Here is a 22,279-nt window from a genome sequence, read left to right as displayed (position 1 = left end):
TAAGCAAAGCCGAACTGCTGTTTGTTTGCTCTGTCCAAGCAAGACTCAGCGAGTTCGACGACTGCGCATACATTGTACGCATTGATTTGGTGACCGGCTGGCGGCTTGCGATATGTCCACGCAGCGCGCCTGCCGTGTGTTTTAACGTTTCGAAGCAGACTCCCGACCTCCGCTCATCGCAATGATTCTTTTAGTTCAACTTTTCAGCGATAATATTATTGAGTGCGTAGTGCAAAACAGCACCGTCAACGCGATGCAGCAGTGCTATAAGTAGTTTAAAAATCAGAATTGCTTGGCATGGCTATGGCGCTTGTATGTTGTGTTTTCAAGCAGCCTCCGCTCACCGTGATCTCGCTCGCAAAACGGCTGCTCATGGTTCTTGCTGTATAAAACAGTGCAAAAAGTATTCAATAGTGCACCCAGAATGGCACCTATAATGCGATGTCTAAGTGTCAGTCCCTTGAAGAATGCTACAAAATAAGAAGATACGTAACTCTGGCAAGAAAATTGATTTTTTGCTTGGAGGTTATCTCTTGTTTTTGTGATGACTATTCCTGCTGCTGCTTCTGCTAATTCTGCTGATTTGCTGAAATACTTATCTTGCTGCAATAATAACTGATTTATTGCTGTAAAACAATGATTTTGGGCTGTTAACTCGAGATATAAGCATTTTCACGTTTAGATATTAACAGAAAAAAGTTTTATTTTTTGATGATCTACAATTTTTCCCTCCAACTTTTTTTGTAGAATGCTTAGAATTCAAATTAAAGCCAAAAAACTGTTTTTAGCAATTTTTGGAGGTGGCCACATTTTGCGTATACATGCAGAATCAAGCCAAAAATAAATTTGGCACCTTATAATTATGAGGTAAGTTAGAACACTAATTTTTAGCCCGATTGATTAAAGTCTCTCAAGGATAATTGTGTAACACCAAAATTTTTATTCAAAAAATACGCAAAAATTTATTATATGAGGCAACTTTACTCCTTACACAATTTGCTAGCATGACTCCATGGCTTTAACGAAAAATCTGAAACTTATGAATTTGTTAAAATACATTACTTTTAACGCACAGAATGATATAATTTGCTGCATGAATATATATCTTATTTAAGGGGATGTCGGAGTCAGAATGTCAGTAATGTAGGTACCTAACCTACCGAAAAACATATTTATCGCAATAAATAAATAACAAAGCACGTATGGCCCAAAAACGTTGTGCTCCGCGGTGCTTATCACTAATTCAACAATATGAAGCCATTAAACTTATATTTAGTAGTCTATTTTTTAGAAACAATGAAAACTACGACGCAAGGTGGTGCGATGCCGTGGCATGGCATACAGATATAAGAATCGCTCAATACGGAAGAATAAAGCACGGCACATCACACAATTTTGTGTTCCGCGGTGCCTATCACTTTGAGAAACATGTGTAGACCTTAATTAACACTGATAACTAAACAATCACGGAAAACAATGATAACTACGGCACAAGGTGAGACGACAAGAACGACGCTATGTCCGCCATGAAAGTAACTGAAAGCAGTACGCGGTTGTAGATGGCGCTTGCAATGTTTTCCCGTGCCAAAATATATAGTTATTGTCTCGAAACATAAATAAAATATTTAAAATATTTATTAATGTATATTATTTATGAAAATGATATAATAAGTTATACTCGACCTCGCGATCAGTATTCAATATCACAGGAAAATAGAGGAAGATATAAACAACGTTCTGGAACCTGTAGGGACCGGGGAACAGTCCTTCCGAACTGACGCTTGGTCCCCACAGACTACATATTTAATACTGTCCGTAAATACGTCTGTATATTAACAAAATAAAAAATAAACATTTATAGACAAATGTCCATACCCCGTATTATAGGTCAATGAAGGTCTACAATAAAACTGATGTATATTGTGCATATTGTATATGCGGATACAATAAACAACGTTCCGAAACCTGTGGGTCCGGGCAACAATCCTTCTAAACTAGTCAGTATTCAATATCATATGTAAATAGAGGAGGATATAAACAATGTTTTGGAACCTGTGGGTCTCCGCAGACTCTAGCTCTACGTGAAAATATCGACTCTATACAGTGCTCTTGGCAGTTTTATAGAAGCTTATATGAGTTATATATGACCATTCGACAAGTATCCAATATCATTTGCAAACTTTCTTAGTTCTTTGTGGTTAATTTCAACTCACAAATTCGAATTTTCAATACTGTTGTTCCGGACGTAACCGAGGACTACTAGGGATAAGAGTAAGTGCGGCGTATTGATTCTTTATTAATAATATATTCTACCTATTAGTAGTTTTAGCGAACGTTTTTCCGTCATTTGGCTCTCATATGCACGAATCGACAAGGCGATTCGTGGCTTCAGGCCAATACGGTTAGGAGTGATTTTATAATCAGTCCTAGACTGCCACGATCCCCTCTAGGAGTTTTACTCCGCGGATTTTGAGGGTCACTTTCAGTGCGGAGAGGATAAAAGGGCCGAGATGTGACTGCCAGGCCAGAGAGTCGAGTGGCGGGAGGCGTTCACGTGAACACATGACTGCGTGTGTATAGCTATAGATTTAGAGGAGCGCGCGCACTGCTTCGAGTCCCTTCGGTAGTCCTCGGGAAAGCGTCTTTGTTCTAGCGGGCCCGAGTTGTCGGCGGCGTTTAATGAGTAGAGCGTCAGTTCTCGGCGACAACTTGTGAGAGAAGGTCACACCAGGACCTGATCGTTAGAAGATTTCAATAAAGTCATAATATCTGATCAACAATGATTTCACAGTTTATTTTTGAACCCTAATGTAGTCTTGTCCCATACAACTGTTTATTTTGAAATATACATTCATAATTTTAAGATGCATTCTTTTATCTCAGCAAAATTATTATAAATACTATTAAAAACCATTATTATTTCCGAAAATTAAACAATTGATAAAAAATTATCCATTTATAGTATTTTAATTCAAATTAATAAGTATTAGATCGTAATTTCATCACGTTCCTAAAGTCATGAATTTTACATGGATAGATTATTGACAAACGGCAACTATGTTTCCTAGATTTGTATAATTCGAATAAAAACATGTTTTATTCCTAGTTTTACTATCATCCAGACTAAGTCGAACAGCTGTTCGTTGGCTCTCAAGAAGTGCGCTCAACGTGCAGTCAGCTTTTCTGCGCTATGCGCAGCATTGTGCGCGTCTATTTAGTGACCAGCTGGCACGTTCATACTCTGCCCCCCCCCCCCCGTGCGCATTTTGATGTTTCGAAGCCGCTTGAGGACCTCTGCGAAACACGATATTTTGCTCAAATTGACTTTTCAGGCATAATTACGCAGTGATAGCGACTACGCGATGTAGCTACAAGTGTCAGTTATATGTATAATCAGAAGTACTGGTGTGGTACCCATATGTATTTTAAAACATAAGCTCCGCTCGGCTCCCCGCGATTTTGCACGCTATTCGACTGTTCGCGATTCTTCGTTTATGAGACAGTGCAAAAAGTATTTAAAAGTAATGCTCCTGGAATAGCACTGACGATGATATACGTGAGTGTAGAAGATACGTAACTCCAGTAAAAAACGTACTTGAGTTTTTGGTGCTTAGAGGTTATCCCTTGTATTCCTCACTGCTCCTGATGATTCGACTAATGTACTGATACCTTCTTCTTGCTAGATGCTATCTGGATAAAGATTCACCATCACACAAGGTTGATAACAGATTTTTCGTTATTTTTGTGTTTATTATGTTCACAACAGATCTTGATTGTCATTATATGCAGTGAAATAAGTATCTATGTGACTGTGTGATCTGTTTTTAAAGTAGAATCAATGTTGTAATTCCCATGCCTCCTGCTGGTAGCTATTTGACATTGCTATCAGAGGACAAAAATAATTTAAGTACTAGATTTGTTCATTATTGGAGATTAGACAGATCGGTTCTGTCCGGATCTGCCCAAAGTGCACGCTGCAGTATATCTATATTTAGTGAACTAGTACGTCTAGTTCATGTGTCCAATCTCAATAATCCAACAAACCTACTGTTCATCGCTGCCAATTTGACCATTCACTACCCTGGAGCTGATTCACACTGTCTGGGTAGTGTGCTTTGGCATTGCTGGCTACTTAAAACACCTTAAGGCGACTCTGGAGCTGGATTAATACTGTCTACATTTTTTTAAATAGAGCATACGCTCGTATATTAAAAGTTTGTTCAGAATCGGAACCAAAACAGTACAATTTTATGGGTAAAAGAGGAGAGCTTTCGCAAAGTTTCTGCCTGTATGGTAAAAGATTGCTTGAGATATTAAATCGCATCTTACACATTTTTCGATGATGAAAATATAAGATCGCATTGCTTGCATAAAAAAATATATATATTTTTAATATTTTTACTTTCATGATGACAGCTTTTTGTATTGCATGATTGCGTTATTAGATAGCAAATGCTTTAGTGTGGCTCTTACCGTGTCTATTATTTTCAGCATACGTATACTAATTTGGCTTCTAAAAAGGTGTATGCTAGAAATGATTATATTTTTTGTAACACATGCATAATTTGGTGTGCACCAGGCTTTTTAACCTCGTGTGGTTGCTGTACTTGTCTTCAGCTCACAAACACACTCGCCTTCCGCTAGTGCCAGCTTGCCTTGACTCATGCTACAAACTCCACACTAGGTCTAAGAAAGCCTATTGTACGCTCTTGGTACACAATATACTATTTTTAGTTTTTTCAATAATAGTTTATAAATAAAAAGGAAAAAAATTAAATAAATAAAAGATACAAATATGTACAAAAACGAAATAAAATGCAATGTACTTTACAATAGAACATGAAAATGTCATAAATAATTAATTGCATGACTTTTTATTACTTGCTATATATTGTGTAGTGCATGCTTACTTTTTTTCAATTGAAAAATTATTATCATCAGTTATGGTGAAAAAAAAATATTATTACATTAAATAAAAAAAAATACTGACTCAAATAGTTGCAAACAACATCAATAATAAATTATGGAAACCGCTTTACCCATATAGCACCCGATCTTTCGGCAATATTTTCTCAAGGTTGCATTTGTAGATTCATCAGATTCGAAAATATTGTGCGAATGTTAAATAACCTTTAAGAAATTTCCCTGCAATATTGCTGTAAGGCATCATATCTGTTTTTGGATTGCATTTCCAAAAGACAATAAGCATATTGTGGCAAAATTGCTTAAAGATTATTTGCAATATTGTAAAACATAGGCAAAAAACATTAAATTAAAATAATTAAATAAGCTTTTTCAAGGGCTTCCATGCCCATTTTGGGGAGTATCATCCAGATGATAGTCCCCGAATAGAGTATGGTAGCCCCTGGAAAAGCTTATTTAATTTTTTTAACTATAGTATTTTTCGCCTATATTGACACAATATTCTAAATAATATTCGAGCAATATTGCCACAATATGCTTATTGTCTTTTGGAAATGCAATCCAAAAAAGGACATGATGCCTTACAGCAATATTGCAGGGAAATTTCTTGAACGTAATTTAACCTTCGCACAATATTTTCGAATCTGACGAATCTACAAATGCAACCTTGAGGAAATATTGCCGAAAGGTTGGGTGCTATATGGGTATGTAAATTATGTCTATTGCATGCTCTGTCTCATACGCTTTTTTATAACTTTCTACATTTATTGTAGTCCACGCTTATTTTTATTATATTCCTACATTATTGGAAGTTATTCTACAAGAAAATTTGTGTATATTTGCATGTAACTAAGAAATATACCGAATCATAAGACTTTATCAAAGAAAAAAAAAGAATATATGGTATATTCTAAAGTAAGTTGTATACGCTTTGATAAACCGCCTCAACAGAGTTGATAAGAGTAAGAGTAGTTATGCGAAATTTTTGTATGTCAATAGTATATTACGATACGTGTAATAGTACATTATAATACGTATTACACGGTGCGTAGTTGGCGCCCAAGCGTAGCGAGAGCGATACCGCAGCGCCGTGTAATAAAATGCTAGCCAAGGTTACAAGTATCGTATACTATTTTATAGCATCTGCCTGTCCTAAGTCCGCTATGTCAAAACTATCCGTGACATAAACGCGAACTTAAGGTCACGCAGTGCTATAAAATTTTGTTTACAATTTCGCTTGTACAGTAAAAAATTCTATATTTATAAAAAAAAACGGCTTCTAATTCTTTGGCACGTAGCTTCCTCCAACAAAATTTATAATTCCAATAGATACAATATTGTTAATTTTTTTTGTTAACTTTTAATCTCAATTATTTTACTAAAGGAGCTCCCGTCATAATATCAAATCCTATAATTTTCATGAAAAACTGTACACCTCAATATTTTAAATATCATAGAGTTCTCATAACCTTATAAAATTATGAATTTTCTCAAAACATTCTGAACTTTAGTTAACGGGTTAGAAGGTTTAACGAAAATAGTAATTTTAGGTTACACAGGCTATACAGGGTGAGAGACAAAGAATTTAAATCCTCATATCTTTTAAACTAAATGGTTTCATAAGCTGCAAAAAGAATCTAGACGAGGTGATCAAAAGATCGTTGTTTTCCCAAAATTCAACATAATTAAAGCCTTTTTACTCCCGTAATCGTACGACATAGAAAACCCATGTTTCTAGTTTTCGGTTTTTAGCTCGAAAACTAGTTATCAAAATGGTTTAAAATTTTTACAGCAAATAGATATCATCGTTTTTTATTATCATACATTTTTTCAAACCGTTTGACAATTTAGTTTGGGAGATATTCAATTATATGTACCAAAAATCGTTTCTAGGGTTATTGTTTATGTATAAGCGTTTTAAAAGAATGTTTGTCATGCTAAAAAGTTATGATTCTAAAATATCTACAACTTTTACATTTAAGGTTTTCATGTGAAATGTATAGCCTCAAAGTTTTATAATAAATACTGGTTAATTGCTATAAAAAAATCTATTTTGGCCTGTTACTTCAAATTAAAAGCATCTTCACGCTTAAGTGTCAGTAAGAAAAGTTTGTATTTCCTCGAGATCTACAACTTTTCTTTTTAACTTTTTTTTGTAGAATGCATAGAATTCGAGTTAGAGCCTAAAAAGCGTTTATAGCACAGTGTGGCTAAAATCCGCTGTTAAGTCACGACTTGCGGACTTTAGCAATCTGCGATATAAAATTTTATACTATACACTTGACTTAAATGGTTCAGTTTTACGCGGCGCTTAGCGCCCTCGCTACGCTCGGGTGCTAACTGCGCCGTGTAAAAAAAGAACCATTTAAGTCACACATATCGTAATGTACTATTTTAGCGATTTTTGGATGTGACTTCATTTTGCGTATACACGCAGGATCAAGCCTAAAATGAATTTGGCACCTTACTATTACGAGGGAAGTTTGCATACAAATTTTTTGCACGATTGATAAAAGTCTCTCAGGGATAATCGTGTAACACCAAAATTTTTATTAAAAAAAGACGCAAAAATTGAACAAATTGTGCCCGCATTTTAAAAAAACGTAGACGATCGGAATAAAAAAAAAAGTTTTCAGGTTTGTGCGAGAGGAGACTCCTCCCAAAATTTCAGCCTGATTGGTCGAAAATTGCGTGAGATATCGCATCTCATATATTTTTCGATGACAAAACTATAAAGCACTTCCGTCTCGCGGTCATGCCTAAAAACTACAGTACTCTTATTATACTATATATTCTTTTGAAATATACCCAAAAGGTATGCTGATTATTACCAAATACCCACGAAACTATCCATCATTACAAAAATCAAAAGTTCTTGAGATATAGTGTTCGCCTGAGCCCTTGGGTAGTATTGGACGGCGCAGCCTTCAGAGAGCGGCCATCTGTTTACGGTAGGTTTTGCTTGAGTTTTCGTGAAAAAGTCGCCAGAATAAATCGATAATACTCTTTGGGAGTTTAGTCTCGACCGCGATGATACTCCAGCATTTCGAAGTAGGTGCGCTCCAGAGCAATTTCTCCAGGAAGTTTGCTCTGTCAGAAATCCGGTGGGCTTGGAGCATCGCGATAGACTGATGTAGTCGCATGAGCTTTCAGGTATTAAAAAAGCGGCAGTTGAAAAAGTCGGTTCTTTATTTTCAGAAGCTTATTGTGAGAAGAATATTTTCGTACAAAGTCTTGGAGAAGCATAAGCAGACTATCGGGGCAAGGCTAGCTAGAGATATGGCTATGCAAATCTGGGGCTATTGTCATAGATACGCGTCGACATATGCGTACTCACCGCATGGATCTTGCCTGGCGATAGAGGAAACGCAGCAAACGTGGCTCCATGGTTCGAGTTTCGACTCTGTTTTAGGTGCAAATGTATGTAACTCTAGAACTAACCAATAAATAAATAAATTAATATATGTGAAGCTATATTTCTTCAAAGACTTTTTCTAAAAACATCATAATTTATAGAATAAAATATGATCAAATTTTGAATTATTTAAATCTTTTTTTTTATTTATTTATTTACAGACATTGGAGTATTCCATTAAGTAGAAGATTTCGATCCCTGAAATTATGGTTCGTGATACGAAATTATGGTATTTCTGGGCTTCAAGCATACATTCGCAACCATGTGCAGCTTGCCAAACGATTCGAGATGCTTGTAAAAAAGGATTCAAGATTTGAATTGTGCAACGAAGTCGTGGTAAGTTAGCAAATTTCAATATCTACATAATCTCGAATTTATTTTGTATATTTCGCTAAATTTTTTTAAAGTGAACAACTCACAATATACACTTTAACTTCAAAACACTAAAAATTGACGCAAAAAAGTAGAAATATTGAGAATTATCAGTTTGAAAAGAATAAATCAAAAAATTTTTCGTAAATGTTTCGCTTGGGTCAAATTAGCAGAAAACATACAAGGAAATAAAATTTGGAATACATTTAAAAAATTTTTTACTAAAGATTTTAAAGAAAATAATGCTTTATGTGACATCCAAATTTATCAGAAACAGAAGAACGATGTTGTAAAGATTACAGTTTACCAAAACCTGATAATCTTATTGTTATTGATGATATGTCTACAAAAAATATTAAATATAAAATTATGTAGGAACGTAAACTATCCGTAGGTTTTTGCATTGCTCTAATCAGAGTTCTCGATTCTCGTTGGCTCAGTAGTAGAGCATGCGCCATGAGATCTAGGAGATATTGAGCCAAATCACCCTCGCCGCTGTACTTTTGTGCAATTTACTTCCCAAAAACCCCGTTACAATACATACTTTGATTTTATTCGTTAACAAAATAGAACTTTTCATTAGATGTTTGGTGCTGGTCAAAATGGCAAAAAAAAAAGATTTTAGACACGGTTTTAAGACAGATTTTTAAAATTTTGACTTTCGGATAATGTTTTGCGCATTCTTAGTTTCTGTTACTTCACTATAAAGTGCCAATTCTCTTTCCCCTGCTCTAGTTGCACAATGTATTATTGTTGGATACATTGTGCGTAAAAGTCTATTTTACGCACGCTCCGTGTGCAATAAATCCAATTTTATGCCCCTAGTAGAAAAGTAATTTCTGAAGATATTAAGAATAAAGCCGATAAAAATGTAGGTAATACTGTTTAAAAAACCGCTGCCAAGTCATTGTCACTTAGCTTCCTCTTATTCTGCTAGTAGAACATGTTTTCTTATAAATCTGTACGGATGTATGATATTCTTTTGTCGATTTAAGAGTTTAGATGCATGTACTCTATATGAGTCAATCAGGTAGAGGGATGGGGTGTCAATTAAAAGGGTGAAACGAAAATATTATGCGATTGGGGATACCAGTTAAAGCAAAATTTATTTCTCTCGGAAATAAAGTAGGTTGCCCAAACCTGCATGAATGTCGCCCTCACTTCGCTTAGGCAACATCTTACACGCAGGAAAGGAACACTTTACTTTATTCCCTAGATACTATTTTTAACATATTTATATGTCAATCTCATTCTGATAAATGATAGATTAAATAAAACGTTGTTTAAAGAAAATGTAAAAAGTAAAATAGCAATAAAACTTAATTAAGTTTCATGTTGTAATCAGCAAATTTTTACATTTTCTTAAAAAAACGCGCCGTGATATCTACCGCTCGGTGGTGAAGAAACGATATCATCTAAATTGTATTTACATAAACTAATAAAAATATATTTTATTATTAAAATATTAATTTAGAGATACATATTTGTGGTTGACAAGCAAAATGACTGCGTGAATCGCCGCAAAAGTATCGAGTTATGTCGTTATGTCCGAAACTTTTGACTTACTTGCCCGCGAAATGCGGCAAGACTGATTTCAAGGCAATCGGCCCACCATCTTTCTTATCATCCTTCATAACCATGATTTGTAAAAAGTTTCGCAATGTAGTTATAAAGTTAAAACGGGTTTAAAAAAAAAATTTGTGAAAATTAAATCTTAAATACTATATTTCAAAAACACTATATTTCGACTAAATGTACATCAAAACACATTAACAACATGTTTCTAGATAAACACAAAAAATCACTATTACAATGCTTCCTCTAGGAGGAAGGGATAGTCGAAACAATGTATGATTAACTATGAAAGTAAATGAACTGACGTGAAAATGAAAATATTTGCCCTAATGATAGAGTTCTCAACATTATTATTAGATTTAGGAAAAGGTAAAATTAATCCTCTCAAAATGCCTCAACTTTGGAATACTATCGATGTTTATGACAAAATTTATAGAAATATTTATCAGAATATTTCTATAAATTCTATTATTTTAGCGCCTCATAATGACGATATTAAAATCATAAATGATAAAGTATTGAAATTGTTATATGTCAATTCAAAGACATCTTGCAGCATAGATTACGCAACACATAAGGGTGTTCAACCCGACAAAAATATTCATCCAAATTATCTAATTAAAATATAAAAGTAGGCCTTCCACCTCACAAATTATACTTGAAAATAAAGACAACAGTAATGTTGATTCGAAATTTTAGTATAATAGATGTTTTATGTAATGACACCTATTTGGAAATATCTTATTAACATTTCAGTTACTAAACATTTTTTATTTTTGAATTATTTTTTTAGAAACATTTATCATACGCAAAACAAAAGCAGAAACAGACACACACATAATCATTTGGTAATACAGTAAGTTAATTTCGTATTATGATAGGATATAATGTAATAACTACTTCTACTTTATTATATTAAAGTGCTCAATGTACCTGTGTGTCGTGAAGTCATTCCCATCTTTTCTCAACAACTAAACTTCTAGGTATTACCCTGACAGGACATCATCTATGACGTAGATATAATTTTCGGCTTTAAAATTTTTGGGCCTTAAAAATTTTGGGTTATTTAAATTTTCCTACGTGCCGTGAAGCCATTCACATCTTTTCTCAACAACTGATATATTTTATTTTTTTAATATAACTTATAATTCATATTAATAAATTTGCTGCTATACCAGTCCATGCTTCAGGTGAAAAACTTATTTTTTTTATTTAAATGAGTGATAATTGTCTTTAGTAAGTAGCTTTTTCCATTACCTCCAGGTCCATCAATAAAAAAACACTTCACTTGATCAGCTTTATTAATTACACTATTTATTACTGAATCGAAAATGTCATGTCGTTTATTCATTAAAAAGCTTATATTGTATAATGAATCATTTTCAATTTTATTTGTTGCATAAAACTCTTCATAAGTGATTTCCTTAACATCCTCACTAAATTTTAGGTAAATTGCAATCAGTCAGTGTATACCCGTAACTTGTTAAAATAGAATTGATACGTTTCAGTGAGATATTTTCACGTATTTCTTTAGTTAATAATGGACTGTAAAAATATGCTTCATATTTTTTAAATAATTCTTTAACATTTACTGGGTTATGAAATACGCAGATATAACCAAACAGCTTACACAGAGCTTTAGGAAATTCAACCTTGATTGCTTATTCCAAACATTTGTCCTATTCTTCACCGGTGATTATTAATTTTCTAGTTATAACAACTTCATAAAATGTTGTAACATTTTCCAATTTTTTAAATTCTTTATTAGACAAGAGCCCTTTTTACATGTAATAATAATTAACTTTTATGATCTTCTTTCTTTTATGATACTTCATAACATATAGCTGTGTTATATCTACGTTTATCATAATTAGAATTGCGTGTTAAATACATTAAAATTCCTTTATTATTGAACTCAACGTTGTTGTTTTTCAAACGATTTCGTTTTTCTATTTTGACTTCATGAACATCCCTAAGCCATAAAACTTAAAAAAAGTGACTAACACGACATATAACTTGCTTTCTGCCCGAAAAATATGGCGGGCATTACAACTTTCGTTTACATTTAATATGAAATTATGGATCATTTATTAAAAATAAATGTATGAATACCTCAACTTATTTAAAGGGATAAATTTATTTTTCCCAATAACCTCAAAATCCCAAAATCCCATAACCCCATAACACCATAACCCCAAGACCCCATTACCCCAAAACACCATAACCCCAAAATCCCGTACCCCGAATTCATGTAACCCTAAAAACCTCAAATCCCTCTAAACCCTCAAACCCCAAAACCCGCAAACTCAAAAGCCCGAACCCTTACTAAAAAAATAGCCGCTAAACAGATTTTTTTACCTTAAAGGCCTTTCAAATACTGTATTTAAAATTCTTTCCCATACGAAAAAATAAAGCTGACTTTTCGCCACAACCCACATTTCGCATCTGATCTGTTTTTTCAGATAAAAGAGGAGACACTTCCGGTTGTTTAAAAATAAATTGAATAAATTGTGATTATTTGTCATTTTGGTTGAAGCTTGAATCAAATGACTCAAAAAAAAAAAAAGAAAATATAAATAAAAAAAATTGCTCATTTTGTAAATAATTTAGGAACAAGGAAAAAACTCTAGTTTCTGCAATAGCTACTGATATAAAAAAATTGTTTCAAAGTTTTTGGCCAATTAGTTCTGTTTCGGCTAGGATTTATATATCATATATATTTTATTTTTTAGGTTAGAGAAAAATAAACATGAATAATTGCATCATTATTTTTAATTGATGATATTTGACATCAGATATTGCTCCTGTTATGATATAAAAAACTCTTAACACATAAAGTTTTGTATTTGTTTGATTTTGAGACAATGTTCTTAGACATGCATATTTATTCATTTTACACTATGTGGAGAGCGTTTGGCGAGTTTTGGCATAACCAGACGTGTTAGTTTGAACACAGGTGTGAGTGAATAAGAGGTGAGCGAGAGAGAGAGAGAGAGAGAGATTTTATTTATTTATTTTGCTGTACAATGTGTTGTACAAAATTTTATAAAAAATAAATACGTAGTAAAGTAATAAATTATGATGCTGAGTGAGGTGAGACTGAGATGACTGTGGAGATAATAAGCTATGTGTTTTCAAGGGTGAAAAAGTAGTGTCTGGCTTGTTTCTTGAAGTGTGTAATGGATTTATTGTCGCGGAGCTGTGAAGGTAGTGTATTCCATAGGTATGAGGCGCTTATGTGGAATGAGATCCTCAGCGTCTCTGTAGCGAAGGTTGGGATGTCCAGAGGTGTCACCTCACCCCTGACAGGACGAAGTGCGACGTGGAAGTCAAAATAGGTAGTGATGTATGATGGTACCGCTGTGTTGAAAAGTTTTCTTAGAAAGCAAGCCATGAAGTACTTCCTACGTCCGGCAGTGGTAAGCCACTGCAACTCGCGTCTGTAAGGGGTAATGTGCTCGTCCCTTCTTACACCATAGATGTAACGGATTCCCGTGTTCACTAATCTCTGCAGTTTAGAAAAAGAAGCGCTTGCACGAAATGTTTGCGCAGATTATGAGTGGTGCTCTTTCTGAAGAAGTATAGTCTATACATTAGAGAGTGAGCACGCTCACACAATTGTGTGACATGCTCTTTCCAGGTTAATTTAGAATCAAGCAACACCCCTAGACTTTGCACAGATGATTCGTAGCTGACCCGGGCTCCGCCTATATTCATAGAGGTATTAGCTAGAGATGGTAAAGCATTTATGTAGTAGGAGGAACCCAGGACAATCGCTTTGGTTTTGAGAACATTTAGCTTAAAATGATTTAGCGCAGCCCAACCCGCTATCCTAGCGGCATTAGCACTCATCTTCGTGGAACAAGAATCGAGCTCCTCAAGGTTGCATTGGCTGTAGATCTACAAGTCATCCGCATAGATCAGATGTGATACATCAGAGTCTAGGCAGAAACTGAAGTCATTGATGTACAACGCAAACAACAGGGGACCCAAAGAGACCCCTGCGGCACCCCCATATTCAGAGAACGAGGGGTGAAAAGCTCGTTGTTGTCACCAATGACGACCTGTTCTGTACCAGTGAGGTAAGATGCAAGCCACCGGATGACTTGCTTAGAGAAGCAGAAAGAGGACAGCTTTCTAAGGAGCTTGACGTGACACACGGTGTCAAACGCCTTGCTGAAGTCAAAAAGAATAAGAAGTGTTACCTTCTTCCTGTTTATGACAAGTCTGACATCATCAGTCAACTTAATCAAGCCAGACTGTGTACTGTGTCCAGTGCGGAAACCCGTCTGAAAATCGTCAATGAAGAGTCTTGACTCAAGATACTCGGAAATCTGCCTATGCACTAGCCACTCCAGCACCTTGGACAGAAAACAGAGGAGGGAGATCGGGCGATAGTCAGAGCTGTTGGTGAGCTGACTTTGTTCAGCGCACGCACTAGTGACATCTTCCAGTCAGAGGGGAAGCATGATTCACTCAATGACAGGTTGAAAATATGACAGAGTAGAGGAGCGAGTACTGGCAATGCCTTGTGAATGACAACCTGTGGGATGCCATCGCTGCATCTGGCCTGAGTGTCAAAGTGCGTGACTGCAGCCAGGACATCCGATTCCGTTATCTCCCTGAAATTAAAGTGCTCTGGTGTATCCAGACTCTCTAGGTTGACAAGCGTGAGTGGTAATAATTCAGCCTGGCATCCTCGACCTGTCTCTGAGCATCATCCCTCGCTAATCTATAGAAATATAGGTCTAGAGGGAGACGTGATCTGCGAAACCATCTGTAGAGTCTGTTCTTTCAAGAGGTCACGAAGAGCCGTGGTGAACCACGGGTGACGTTTCGGTCCATGAGTCACTGTACGTAATGAAGCGAGGTGGTTAATGGCGTTAGTCAAGTTAGCGTTTAGGATGGCAATGCATTCGTCGAGTGATGAAGTAGCGAGCGATGACCAGTCACATGCACCAAGAAAGTCCCTTAGCCTCTCAGCACAGATTCCCTTGTAGTGTCTTAAGAGAATGTTTTAGGTACGTGGCATGGAATCCGTACGTCGAGAGTGGCCGTGATAAGGTCATGTCCGTTTATGAAAGGAGTGTCTGTCTTGCAGTGTGAGAGCAGGCGAAGAGAGAGAGAGAGAGAGAGAGAGAGAGGATATGAATTATAGTTGTGACCAGATAAACGAGGTGATTGTAGAGACAAAGGGGATCGACAGGGGCGGAGACGAAGAAGAATTCGAAACCCCGCGTGGAATTGAATTCATTAATGAAGGAGGTAACTCAGGTGCAAGAAGGGACACAAGCACGCCAAGAGGAAGGGGATGAAGAAGAGGGGGAGAGGAGGGGGAGGGTGCCTAAGCAATATGAGCCTCACAGAAAGCTTCAGAAAAAAGAGAAGGAGGATAAGAAAGGAGTAAAACAAAAGGATAGAAGCCCTGCTGAGGAGGAAATAAAGGGGTAAACCCGTTTGTTAGGAGCAAATTAACAGCCAGGTCTCCAGTGAAAGAGGAAGAGAAAAAGGAAGAAGAGGAGAGAAGTGACATGAACAAACTTTAAGAAACATTGGAGAATATGTGGAAGACAATGGAGGAACAAAAGGAGGAGAGAAAGAAGATGATGGAGGAATGGGAGGAGAAATGGGGAAAGAAATGGAAGGAGAATGTAGAACAGTTGAAAGGACAAATGGAAGAACTCAAGACAATGATGGAGGAGAAAAAATGGAAAAGACTGGAGATGGAGTAAAAGATCAAGAGGGCAGCAGAAGAGGAAAGACTGAAAAGGGAAGATCTGAAAAAGGAACTGGAAGAAAAGATAAGGGCGCTCTAGAGGAGAAGGCGACAGAAAGTGATACAGGAGAAGGAAAAGAGACAGGGGAGAAAGATACAGAAAAAAAAGAGAGAGCCCGAAAGCAGATGGAAGATCTAGAGTGGAAAATAGAGGAAGTAGAAAGAGAGAGAAAGAGGAATAATGTGGTGATAACAGGGATAAGAGGAGAATGGGACAAGGAGAAGTTTGGCAACTGGACAGAGGAAAAATTGGGAACCAAGATAGAATTCAAAAGAACGTGGTCGATCAGAGGAAAGTACAACAACAAAATAGGAGCGGAATGTAGAGACCGGGAAGATCGAGAAAGAAAAACTGATGCAGATCAAGAGTAAGTTAAAAGGGACAAAAGTGTTCGTCGACCATGACACGACCTGGAGAGAGAGAAGAAGCAGAGAAAAACTGAACGGGCTAGCGAAGCAATGGAGAGAGGGGGGATAAAAGGTGAAAGTAAGGAGAAATGGTCTAACGGTCGTAGACACGGAGTACGTATGGTCGGAGAGGAAAGACCAACTTTTTTGAAGAGACACAGAAAGAAGGAAAGAATAAAGAAAAGAAAAAGATGGAGGGAAAGATAGGGGGAAAGAAGAACATAAGAGTGCTAAGTTGGAACGTGGCGGGGTTAAAAGGAGTAGAAGAAGAGGGCTGGAAGTTCATGAAAGGCTTTGACGTCATCTGCCTACAAGAAATATGGACAGAAAGAGGAGAAGAAGGCCGAATACAAAAGAGGCTGCAAGGATACGCGACGGAGGTAAGAGAAGCTAGTAAGGGGGGAAGTAGGGGAAGGCTCAAAGGGGGTATTTAAATGGCTGTTAAACTACAAGGGAAAGGGGACAAGAAAGAATGGTTGAGAGACAGGTCAAACGAATTTATAGGGGCTAAGATCCAAAGGAAGGGAGAAAAATGGTGGATAGGCTCGACATACATGAGAGAGGAAAGTGAAAAAAACTATGAAGAGGTAGAGGAGTTAGTGGAGAGAGCAGGGGGGGGGGGAGAAAATACTATGGTGCGAAGATTTAAACGCAAGAACAGGTAAAAAGGTACGAGGGTTTGATGAGAAGGGCAACGAGGTAGTAAGAAGTTCGAAAGATGAGGTCATAAACAAGGAGGGGAAAGAACTGCTGAATAGAATAAAAGAAATGAGGCTATGCATTTTAAACGGTAATGTAGAAGACGATGTGGAAGGGGATTTTACGTATGTGGGGGCATGAAATACTCAGTGATAGATTATGTGATAACTAACGAGGAAGGCAGAAATAAGATCACGGGGTGATAATGATAGAGCTGGGCTTAGAGAAGAGTAGGTAAAGGGTAAAGGAGGAGTTAACAGTAAGGTCAATTTGGACTGAGAAGACAGTCGAAGAGTTCAGAAGATGGATAGATAGGGGGGAAGCCGCAAAGACATGGAGCGAGTTGAAAATAAAGGTAGGGAACTCGCTGCTGTATAGGAGAGGGAGACGAAAAAAGAAAGAAGAGGGAAAGTGGTGGGATGAGGAATGCAGGAAGAAGAAAGCTGAAATGAAAAAGGCGAAAAGAGAGATAAAGAAGGGGAGAAGGTTCAAAGAATAGTACATGCAGGCTAAAAGGGAGCTGAAAAACTTGTGCAGGAAAAAAAAGGAAGAAGGAAGAAGGATGAAGGCTGGAGATTAAAGAAGCAAAAGAGAACAGAAGTGGCAGAAAGTTCTGGAGTCTGGTAAAAAAGAGGAGGAAAGAAAAAAGGGAACAAATAGACAGGGAAATAGAAGATAGTAAATGGCTGGAGCATTTCGAAGAACAATTGGGGGAGAGAGTAGAGCAGCCAGGAGAAGAGAATGGATTTGAAATGGAAACAGACGGGAGAGAAGGAAGTGAAGAAGGGGGGATAGGAATTGACGAGGTGAGAGAGATAATTGGAAGGCTGAAGGAGAGAAAGGCCCCAGGAGGAGATAGCACATAGAACGAGGCATGGAAATACGGCGAGGATATGCTACTGAGAAAATTAACGGAGATTCTAGGAAAGATATAGGATGGTGAAGGCCTGTCGGAGGAATGGAAGAAAGGAACAGTGACACTGATCTACAAATAGGGGAGAAGGGGGACTGCAGAAACTATAGAGGGATAACACTAATGGACTCAGCATATAAAATCTACGCGAAACTGATAAGAGGCAGGATGGAGAGGAAACTGGAAGAAGAGGGCAGACTAAGCGACACACAGATGAAGTTCAGAATGTTCGAAATAAAACGTTCTAATTGTATTACACACACACAGAAGTTAATCACGGATTGCCTTTTGTTTTTGTATCGATAAAACGGTTCGTTATATTCTCTCTGACTTTCATTAACAACAACTATTGAAAACATTATCAAACTTGATTGGTGTTTTAACCTCGGACGAAACGCGTCGTCAGAAGCGCGCCGCAAAGCAAGAGGAGGTAGTCTCCTTATTGACGAGTAAAATGAAAGCTCATGTAAAAAGTAAGCAAAATAATTCTTATCACGGTAAGAGGAACGACTCTGGTAAGACTAATTTTTCGATAAAGTCAAATGAGTCCACAGAAAATGCTGGAGCTAATAAGAAGGACAAATCCAAACTCAAGTGCCATAAGTGTCAAGGTTATGGACATTTACGCAATGAATGTCCGAGCAAAGTCAAGTACGACAACTCTAAAGCTCCCAAAGAAAGTAAAAACGACGAAACTTTTATCTGCGAGACTTTGTCCTGCGAGAAACAGGACTGCTGGATTGCAGACTACAGTGCAACGGATCAGATCACTTATCGCCGTGTATTCTTTTCCACATATGAGCACTTCAAAGTACCAAGTAAGATATACGTTGGTGACAATAGCACGATGGATGCTGTCGGAAAGGGCTTAATTAAGTTTGAAGCCTCTGTTGGCTGAAATTGGGTATTATGTACAATGAAAAATGTGTTGTATGTACCCCCAAGCACGCCGGAATTTGCTTTCAGTCATCACTGCGACAGAAAAGGGACTTTTGTTTGTTTCGTCGAGGAACGGCTGCGAATTTGTACGAGAAGGAGTAGTCAAAGGTCAAGGAGTTCGCGACGGTCGGTTATACAAGATGCTGATTAGGGTGATAGAGCCGGAAAAATCACGCATAATCAAGGTTAATGTCGCATCAAGAGAGACTTTGCAGATCTGGCATGAACAGCTGGGCCATCAAAACAAAGTTCACGTCAAACAGGTACTGAAGAAACACAACATCGATTTCATCAATGATGATTTTTTTTGCGGCGCTTGCGTCGAAAGTAAGCAGTCTCGTAACTCTTACTACGAGCGCGCGCAACGTGCTACGCAAGCAGGTAAAATCATGCACACCGATTTGTGCGGAACAATGGAATGCGTTTCGATGGGCGGAGCGAGATATGTTATGTTTTACCTGTGATTATTCTTAAATAAGAATAATTTTTTTTCTAAAAGAAAAATCAGAAGCAGCAGGAAAGATTGAAGAGGTAATACAATTATTGAAAACTCAGCTCGGAAGACCAATATTGCGATAACGGTGGAGAATTTTACAACGGTATAATGAAGAAAATGATAATAATTAATGGAATTTTGTTGGCGATATCAAACCCCGGTACTCCACCGCAAAACGGCTGTGCTGAATGCACGAATAGAACTGTTGTGGGCTTGAGGCGCACGATGCTTTTAGCGAAGAACTTACCGAAAAACTTATGGGCTGAAGGGTTAAATACTGCTGTTTACATTCTCAATCGAACTGGTCCTAGTAGTGTGAAGGTAAAAACACCTTACGAAATTTTCACTGGAAAACAGGTACATTTAAAAAACTTTCATGTATTTGGAACAGAATATTACGTTAACGTACCGAAAGAAAAGCGACAAAAGTGGGACCGAAAGGGAAAACCTGGAATTTTGGTTGGTTATTCTGACCACATCGCTGGATTCCATGTATAGTTAAAAAGTAAAAATCGTGTAGTTCGAAGTAACGACGTAAGTTTTTCTCCGGAAAATGTTGGAAAACTTATGGCTTTGTTTCCTGTCCAGCAAGAAGAGCAAGTTGATGCGACAAGAGGAGAACGTGATTTACGCAATCAAACAAATTCTGTTGTTGATTTGCAACCTGAAAATGTTACTGACGAGCAATAAGATGTTGACGATTCGTCGGAAAATCAGTCTTGGGAGACTCCACCGTCGACTTTGCCTTCACCACCTAAGAGACAGCTACGTGACCGTGCAAACATGAAAGCACCTGAGCGCCTTGTTGAAATAATGATCGTCGAAACTGACGAGCCCAAAACTTACAAAGATGATATACAGTCGGAAGAAAAGGAGGACTGTAAAAATGCTATGGAAGACGAAATGAAGTCTTTACCGGAAAATTCAACGTGGAAATTGGTTGATCTCCCAGAAAAGCGTAAAGCAATCACTAACTGCTGGATTTTTAAGAAAAAGCGCAACGCAGAAGGTGAGGTTACACGCTACATAGCTCCTCTCGTCGTGCATCGAGCTTTATCAATTTGATATTGAAACGGCATATTTATATGGTGATATTGACAAAGAAATCTACATGCACCAACCGGAAGGTTTTGAAGATGGAACTAATCGTGTCTGCAAGCTCGAGAAAAGTTTGTATGGTCTTGAACAATTATCGAAATGCTGGAACAAGTGGTTTATAAAGGCTTTAACTTCTTTTGGCTTACAACAGAGTTCGGCTGATCTATGTTTGTTTTACAGAATTATCGGAGATGAGACATTCATTATAGCTGTTTATGTTGACGACGGATTGGTTGCATCGAATAACAAAACACTTGTTGAAAGATTTTTGAATCATTTAAAAGCCGAATTCCAGGTTACATTTTAACTGATTGAATATTTTTTTAATATGAAAATTGAACGTTTGGGAGACAATTCAATTTTTATTAGCCAGAAAAGATACACGACTCACATTCTTGAAAGGTTCAAAATGGACACTTCAAATCCAGTATCGACACCAATTGAGAAGTATGCAGATGAAGAGGTAAATTATTTGTCCAAGGACCTTACCGAGAGGCAGTGGGCTGTCTGATGTATTTAGCAGTCGCGACAAGGCCTGACATTGCTTTCGCTGTCAATTACGTCTCGCAATTTCTTGAGAAACCTAAAGTACAACATTGGACAGCAATAAAGCGAATTTTCAGGTATTTAAATGGTACGACTGACTTTGGTATTAAATATAAAGCCAATTCGACAGATGTGTTTGTATCATACAGCGATGCAGACTTTGCAAGCGACCCATCAACTCGTTGGTCTGTAAGCGGTATTGTTTGCTAATTTAGTAGGTCAGCTATCACTTGGACAAGTCAGCGACAACACAGCGTTTTCCTATCCACCACTAAAGCTGAATACATAGCGGCAAGCAAGGCTGCAAAATATGTAGTTTGGCTGCACCGACTTTTCAATGAATTAGGTTTGCTAAATGCTGTTCCTATTCTCAGAGAAAACAACATGAGTGCCATTAAGTTAGCAAAGAATCCAATATTCCATAAACGGTTAAAGCACATTGATGTTAGATGGCATTTTATTTGGGAGAAGATCGAAGAAGACGAACTCGAAGTCAAGCATATTCCTGGAATGGACCGAGTAGCCGACTTTTCACGAAGCCACTTTCACGACCAAGATTTAAATTCTTATGCGAAAAACTGGGTCTATTCAAACATTAGTTTATATACAATTTAAAGTTTTAGAGGGAATGTTGGAAATAAAACGTTCTAATTGTATTTGACATACACACAGAAGTTGATCGCAAATTGCCTTTTGTTTTTTTATCAATAAAACGGTTCGTTATATTCTCTCTGACTCTCACTATCAAACGTTCGCACAAAACGCCATATTCTAGAATAAAAGTTTAATTCTTTAATTTGTGCTCCGAGTTATTTATTTTCAACACAGAAGAGGTAGAGGAATGACGGACGCGATCTACGTGGTGAACAAGGCAGTAAAGCAAGAATTAAAGAAAAAAGGGGGAAAGATATACGCCTGTTTTGCAGATATGAGGGCAGCGTTCGATAAGATTAAAAGGGAAGAAATCTGAAGAATGATGAAGAGCTTAGGAGTGAACGGAAAAATTATAGAAAGGGTAAAGGAGATCTACGACAAAACAGAATGTGAAGTGAAGATAGGCGAGAGGAAAGTTGGAAGTTTTGAGACGCAGAAAGGAGTGAGACTAGGATGCCCGCTAAG

The 22,279-nt window shown here is 37.2% G+C and overlaps 1 protein-coding gene across 1 annotated transcript in view; it reads left to right on the top strand.

Moving 5' to 3' along the window:
* LOC100117476 (aromatic-L-amino-acid decarboxylase) overlaps positions 1 to 22,279 on the top strand; it is a 745,226-nt gene that overhangs the window by 269,206 nt on the left and 453,741 nt on the right. The window contains exon 8 of the mRNA XM_031925521.1: positions 8,500 to 8,674. Within this exon, the coding sequence (XP_031781381.1) occupies positions 8,500 to 8,674 (175 nt within the window). The remainder of the gene's footprint in view (positions 1 to 8,499; positions 8,675 to 22,279) is intronic.

The sequence above is a fragment of the Nasonia vitripennis genome, assembly GCF_009193385.2.
Source record: "Nasonia vitripennis strain AsymCx chromosome 2 unlocalized genomic scaffold, Nvit_psr_1.1 chr2_random0010, whole genome shotgun sequence".
NCBI classification, from domain to species: Eukaryota; Metazoa; Arthropoda; class Insecta; order Hymenoptera; family Pteromalidae; genus Nasonia; species Nasonia vitripennis.
Note: the sequence above shows the minus strand (reverse complement) of the source record. Positions and strands in the feature narration are given on the sequence as shown.